Genomic DNA, 7,329 nt, shown 5'->3' on the forward strand with positions numbered 1-7,329 from the left:
ACAAAAATCAGAGCAGAAATTAATGAAATAGAAACAAAGAAAACAATACAAAGAATCAATGAATCTAAGAGCTGGTTCTTGAAAAAATAAACAAGATAGACCCTTAGCCCAGTTAACCAAAAGAAAGAAAGAGCAAATCCAAATCAACAAAATCAGAGATGAAAGGGTTGAAATATCACAACAAACACCCAAAAGATCCAGATCATTTTAAGGGAATATTTAAAAACCTTTATGTGACTAAATCTGAAAGTCTAAAAGAAATGTAAAAAAAATCTGAAATCTTGGGAACCTCCAAAGATAAAGCAAGAAGAAATCAACAGTTTAAATTTTTTAAATTATTTTTTTAAATTTTACATGTATGCATGTGTTGCCTGCATGTACATAAGTGTACCCATGTCGTGCAATGCCCATGGAGGACAGAAGAGACTATCAGATGCCCTGGAACTGGAGTTACAGGCAGTTGTTAGCTGCCATGTGGGTGCTGGGATTCAAACCCAGGTCTTCTGCAGGAACAGCCAGTGTTCTTAACCGCTGAGCCATCTCTCCAGCCCCTGCATTGTGAGTTTGAAGAAAGCCTGGTCCATATGAGATCCCATCTCAAAACAACAACCCCCCCACCCCCAAACTAACCACCAAACAAACTACATTTTAGAAAGTGTATACTTTAAAAAGAAATTTTAAAATGACAAACTTGGGCCTAGTGGCTAACAACCACCTTTAACTCCACTTTCAGGGGATTCAGTGCCCTCTTCTGACCTCCATGGGCATTGTGTGCATGGGTGCACTTACATACATGCAGGCAAAACATTCATACACATAAAATAAACAACAAACTTATCAGAAGCTAAATGTACATTTCCAATGAAAAGTTTATTAGAACATTAATACAACAATCATTTTCTTTCTAATTTATAAACAATATATTCAGACAGTGGAAAACGTGGAAATAAAAGTGAAGAAAATCACTCTAATTCTGTTGTTGATGAGTATAAAATTATAAGATTAATATTTTTTAACATAACAAATATTTATCTTACAGGAAATAAGATGCATGGGGCGAAGTTATGTCTCAAAACCTTCTTTGAATGTAAGTATAAATTTAAATTGCACCTTAAAATTTCCAAGAGCCGAAAGGAAATGCAGTCAGTAGAGGTGCTGTACATGGTGGTTCATGCCTGCAGTACAAGCTTCTAGGAGGGTGATGCAAGACATTGAGAATCATTAGCCCTGTCTTAGGCAAACCAGACCAAACCACAATTACATATACATGTCTTGAATATATTTCAAGCTTAACAGGATTATGCAGTGGCTAGGAACAGGTAACGATTCAAATATGAAGTTTTTTTTTTTTAAATACACTTCATGATGCCCATGACTAATTCCTATTGCTTCTCCATAATCTACAGAGCAGACATCCCCTAGACCTGTGCAGCGCTTTGCGTTTACTCTCAGGAACCCACATTGTGTTGTAGGTGATACAGTGCAGAGGCTATGTGGGAGATTCAGCAAGGAAGGACTGGACCACCCAGATTAGACTAGTTGGTGCTTTCTGAGGGGTCCTGTCTTTGTTTTATATGATTCCCAGAGTAACAGTCTGTCTTACCATCCTTTTAAATATTTAGGAGCTTAGTAGGAGAATGTAGAAGGGAAATGTGAGGACTGTTACAATGGGGTTCATAGTATAGAAGATGAGTTCTTCTGGGTGTGGTGTTGCATGCCTTTAATCCCAGCAGGCTGATCTTTGTGAGTTCAATGCCAGCCTGGTCTACATAGTGAGTTCTAGGTTAGCTGGGGCTACAGGGAGACCCGGTCTCAAAAAAAAAAAGAAAGAAAGAAAGAAAGAAAAAAAAAAAGAAATTATGGTTCTGGATATGCCCAGAGTTCTCTTCCATAAGGGAGCTTTGGTTAGGGTTGTTTGTTTGTTTTTTGTTGTTGTTTTTTTTTTGTTGTTTTTTTTTTTTTTTCTAGTCTTTGAGACAGGGTCTCCCTGTTGCCCCAGCTGTCCTGGAACTCACTATGTAGACCAGGCTGGCCTTGAACTCACAGAGATCTGCCTGCCTCTGCCTCCTGAGTGCTGGGATCAAAGATGCGCGCCACCACACCTGGCTGTTTCTTTTTTTTTTTTAACTTTATTTTTATTTTGTGTGTATGAGTGTTATGCCTGCATATAGTAAGTGCACCTGTGTTGTGCAGTGCCTGCAGAAGCCAGAAGAAGGTGATGGATCCCCTGGAACTGGAGTTACAGATGGTTGTTAGTCACTATGTGGGTGCTGAGATTTGAACCCAGGTCCTCTGTAAGAACAGCCGGTGTTCTAAACCACTGAGCCATTGCTTCAGCCCTAGGGTTGTTTATTTTTTTAATTTGAAAAGAGATATGGGACTGGAGAGATTGACTTAGCAGTTACAAGCCCATACTGTTCTTGCAGGGGACCCAAGTTTTTTTTCCAGCACCCAAGTTGGGCAGCTCACAACTGCCTGCCACTCCAGCTCCAAGGAATCTGATGTTCTCTTCTGATCTCTGAAGGTACCCTCACAAATGTGACATTCACATACACAGAGGTAAAAGTAATTCTTTAGATGGCCGGGTGTGGAGGCAGAGGCAGGTGGATCTTTGTGAGTTCAAGGCCAACCTGGTCTACATATTGAGTTCCAGGCCAGCTGGGGCTACAGGGAGACCCTGTCTCAAAGAGACCCCCCCCAAAAAAGTAGTTCTTTAAAAATAAAGTAAATCGGGGCTGGAGAGATGGCTCAGCGGTTAAGAGCAATGACTGCTCTTGCAGAGGACCTGGGTTTGATTCCCAGCACCCACATGGCGGCTGCAAAACATCCTTAACTCCAGTCCCAGGGGAATCCAATGCCCTCTTCTGACCTCCATGGCATTGCATGACACAGGTGCTCTCACATACATGCAGGCAATACACTCGTACACATAAAATAATAAAATGTATATTAAAAAAATAAAGTAAATCTTTAAAAAAAAAAGATGTGTTGTATCTGTCTGTCTATGGTGTACATGTATGTTTGAGTGCATGTGTCTTTGTGTGCAGAGGCCAGAAGAGTGTGTCAGGTCTCTTGAAGCTGGAAACACAAGTATTAGCAGGACATCTGGCTTGTTATATAGATGCTGGGATCCAAACTCTGGTCCTCATGTTTGCACAGCAAAAACTCCTCTAAGTGTTGAGTCATCTCTGCAACCCCAGGGTTTTTATTAAGCAGTCTCCAAAGTTAAAGTTACAATTTAAAAAAATATTATTTTGTGTCAAAGTTAAAATTACAATTTAAAAAAATATTATTTTGTGTATATAATGTGTGAGTGAGGCATGGAGGGGATGCACATGCATGCCTGGAAGTCAGAGGATGATTTTGAGCCTGTTCGCTCCTTGCATCTTTACATGGGTTCCTGGCATCAAATTCAGGATCTCTGTCTATTCATCTGTCTCCTTCTCTTTTCCTCTAAGGGCCTTATACATGCTTGACAAGCACTCTACCTCTGAGCTACACCCCAGCATGTCTTTTCTATTGGGTCTTAACCATGAAGTGCTAGCGTTGTGATGATGTTTACCGGTTGCTCAAATGTTATTTAACTCTTGGTAATTAATTATTTATAAGTGGTCTGTTTCTTAGACCATATATAGATGTTTACATAATGAAAGGAGATTTGGTTAACACATCTATGGTAATTTTTTACTGTCTTCTGTCTTGCCAGGAAGTGGTTATAGTAAGTGCTACAAGAACACCCATTGGATCCTTCCTGGGCAGCCTTGCCTCTGTGCCAGCCACCAAGCTTGGTTCTATTGCAATTCAGGGAGCCATTGAAAAGGCAGGTCAGTAGTTGCTTTATTTGTGTCGAGGGGGAAAAATACTTATTTTGCACTTAACTGTATATATAACCCTTAGAATTACACGGTACCTACACATCTGAATTCCTTTATATTAGAGAGTTAGGAAGGAAATTTAAACTGACAATAAGCCGTTCCTGCCATGTAATATCATGTACTTTATTAGATAACCTAATAAATGGAATAAAACTGAGATGTTCATTTTGCTGTTTTTCAAAGGGATTCCAAAGGAAGAAGTGAAAGAAGCCTATATGGGTAATGTCATCCAAGGAGGCGAAGGGCAGGCCCCTACCAGGCAAGCAGTGCTGGGCGCAGGTACCAGGAATATAGTTTTGCTTTTTTTAATGTAAATTGTCGATAATATCAAAATAGGTCAGTTTATCTTAAGTAAAATATTAAATGCATAACATTTATGGTCAAATGGCAGAAAATTTTCAGATTATAGTAACATTCTTCAGTTGTATTTGGAAAATGAGTATTTCTGTTCTTCAAATTATGACTTATGTTGGTTTTAGGTTTACCTATCTCTACTCCATGCACCACTGTCAACAAGGTTTGTGCTTCAGGAATGAAAGCCATCATGATGGCCTCTCAAAATCTTATGTGTGGACATCAGGTAAGAAACACCTTGTTTTATCTGTCAATAAACATAGTACTGAGTCCTAGAAAATGCTAAATATCCAAGCACATTCATGCCTTAGCAGTCAGATTCTTTTTTTAAAAAGATTTATTTTTATTTATGCGTGTGTCAGTGAGCGTATACTGCATGTATGTAGGTGCCACAAAGGAGGCTAAAAGAGGGTGTCAGATCCCAAGGAGCATGCATAGGTACACTTACATACATTTAGGGAAACAATACACATAAAAATATCTTTCCAACCCCAAGATTAAAAAAAAATTTATTTTTATGTGTATTAATGTTTTATCTAAATGTATGTAAGTGTACCCATTCGTCCAGTGCCCATGGGGGCCAGAAGAGGGTGTCAGATCCCCTGAAACTGGAGCTATAGACTGTTAGCTGCCATGTGGGTGCTGGGAATCAAACCTGGGTCTTTTGTAAGAGCAGCTGGTGCTTTTAACCACAGAATAGCCTCTCCAAGCCTAAAGATTTTTTTTCCCAAAGATTTATTTCTTTTTATTTTTCATCTGTATGTGATTTTTTTTTTTCTTTTTCTTTTGGTCTTTTTGAGACTGGGTCTTCCTATAGTCCCAGCTGGAACTCTCCATGTAGACCAGGCTGGCCTTGAACTCACAGAGGTCTGCCTGCCTCTGCCTCCCCAGTGCTGGGATTAAAGGTGTGGCTACCATGCGCAGCATGTGGTTTTATTTTTATGTGTTGTGGGTATGTGCAAGAGAGTGCAGGTGCCTATGGAGGCCAGAAGAGGGCATTAGAATCCATGGAACTGGTGTTATAGGTAGTTTTGAGCCCTGCACTGAACATGGGTCCTCTGGAAGAGCAGTATGGGCTCTTAACGGCTGAGCCACCTCTCCAGGCCCCCAAGATTATTCTTATAAGTAGAGGCACAGCTAGATTTGTCTGAGGAATATGTAAATGCACTTCCTCTCCTACCCTCCCCTCAATCTGAGTTACACCAGTTTCGATATTCTGCCACTTAAAAGCAGGTAAACAAGCCATGCATGGTGGCGCACACCTTTAATCCCAGCACTCGGGAGGCAGAGGCAGGTGGATCTCTGAGTTCAAGGCCAGCCTGGTCTACACAGTGAGTTCCAGGACAGTTGAGGCTACAGGGAGACCCTGTCTCAAAAAGACCGAAAAAAAAAAAACAAAAAACAAAAAAAACAGGTAAACTTCAGGCAGTTTTCCCAACTTCAGTGTCTCACTTAATATATATGTGGGAGGTCTGTCTGCAAATCTAACTGCATTTTGTTGAATACTATATATGTTACTAGAATACAGTAAGAAAACATAAAAAAAAAATCATAAATGCTGGGCCTGGTGGCACATACCTTTAATCCCAGCAGAGGCAGGTGGATCTCTGTCAGTTTGAAGCCAGCCTGGTCTACATGGTGAGTTCTAGGCCAGTTAGGGTTACATAGACCCCGTCTTAAAAAAAATACTAAAAGAATTACTGAGGATAGGAAGTTTTTGATTTTCTAAATGCTTTCCAGAAAATTATACCAGTTATACTTTCCCAAAGTTCTGTGTTGCCAAATCTTTGTCCGATCCTAATCTTTTTTCTGTTTACTTTCTGAGACAGTGCCTCATGTAGCACTGGCCTCCAACTCACTGTGTAGTAGATGGCTATGAGTTCCTGTTCCTCCTTCCTTAGCCCCCAGCGTGTACCACCATGCCTGGCTTCTAATTCTGATCTTAGTTCTCATTACGTTTCATCAGGGTCAAGTGAAGATCGTATTCATGGTGTTACAACTGGTTAGTTGATCCATGTAGAGTACTCATTTGTTGATGGTGGTGTAGAGAGGGCAGTGGGCTAGCAACTCTGAACTGATCTTGGCTTTGTTGTGTTGCTGAGCAGGATGTGATGGTGGCAGGCGGGATGGAGAGCATGTCTAATGTCCCATATGTAATGAGCAGAGGAGCCACACCGTATGGCGGGGTAAAGCTCGAAGATTTGATTGTAAAAGATGGGCTAACTGATGTCTACAATAAAATTCATATGGTAAATACTGCTTTGTATTTATGTCACCTAATACATGGTCCTTGATTTTTCTTAATGCATATATTTTAGAAACTGAAATTCAGAGTTCTATAAATGCTGATTTTAGTCATTTTAGAAAAAAATGTTCTCGGGGCTGGAGAGATGGCTCAGCAGTTAAGAGCACTAGCTCTTGCAGAGGACCCGGGTTCGATTCCCAGCACCCACATGGTGGCTACGAACCATCCTTAACTCTGGTTCCAGGAGAATCTGAAGCCCTCTTCTGACCTCCGTGGCATTGCACAACATGGGTGCACTCGCATACATGCAGGCAATACACTCACACACATAAAAAAAAAGAAAAATTTTTTTTAAAATGTTCTCCTATGATCATTTCATCAGCATGGATCAACTGCTAAAGACACTGCCTCACATTTGAATAGATTGTATTCTCTTAAAATAGTAATTCTGAGGGGCTGGAGAGATGGCTCAGCAGTTAAGAGCCCTGGCTGTTCTTGCAGAAGACCTGGGTTCAAATCCCAGCACCCACATGGCAGCTAACATGTGGGCACTGCACAACACAGGTGCACTTACACCACACAGGCAATACATTCATACACATAAAATAAAAATAAACAAAATAAAGTTTTTGCCCAGCTTGGTGGCACAGGCCTTTAATCAGAGCACTTGGGAGGCAGAGGCAGGTGGATCTCTTGAGTTCGAGGCCAGCCTGGTCTCCATAGGGAATCCAGGTCAGCTGTGGCTATAGGGAGACCCTGTTTCAAAATTAAGACCAAAAAATAAAAATAGTAATTCTGGTCTCATGCAAGTATTTGAAGTTAAGAAACTAGCGAGAAGTCAACTAGTAGAGGAAA

The 7,329-nt window shown here is 40.6% G+C and overlaps 1 protein-coding gene across 1 annotated transcript in view; it reads left to right on the forward strand.

Moving 5' to 3' along the window:
• Positions 1-7,329, forward strand: part of Acat1 (acetyl-CoA acetyltransferase 1) — a 23,652-nt gene that overhangs the window by 6,147 nt on the left and 10,176 nt on the right. The window contains exons 2-6 of the mRNA XM_008829712.3: positions 1,040-1,087; positions 3,707-3,824; positions 4,059-4,154; positions 4,355-4,455; positions 6,335-6,478. Of these exons, the coding sequence (XP_008827934.1) occupies positions 1,040-1,087; positions 3,707-3,824; positions 4,059-4,154; positions 4,355-4,455; positions 6,335-6,478 (507 nt within the window). The remainder of the gene's footprint in view (positions 1-1,039; positions 1,088-3,706; positions 3,825-4,058; positions 4,155-4,354; positions 4,456-6,334; positions 6,479-7,329) is intronic.

This window comes from Nannospalax galili, unplaced genomic scaffold (genome assembly GCF_000622305.1).
Source record: "Nannospalax galili isolate Female #2095 unplaced genomic scaffold, S.galili_v1.0 scaffold854, whole genome shotgun sequence".
Classification (NCBI taxonomy): Eukaryota; Metazoa; Chordata; class Mammalia; order Rodentia; family Spalacidae; genus Nannospalax; species Nannospalax galili.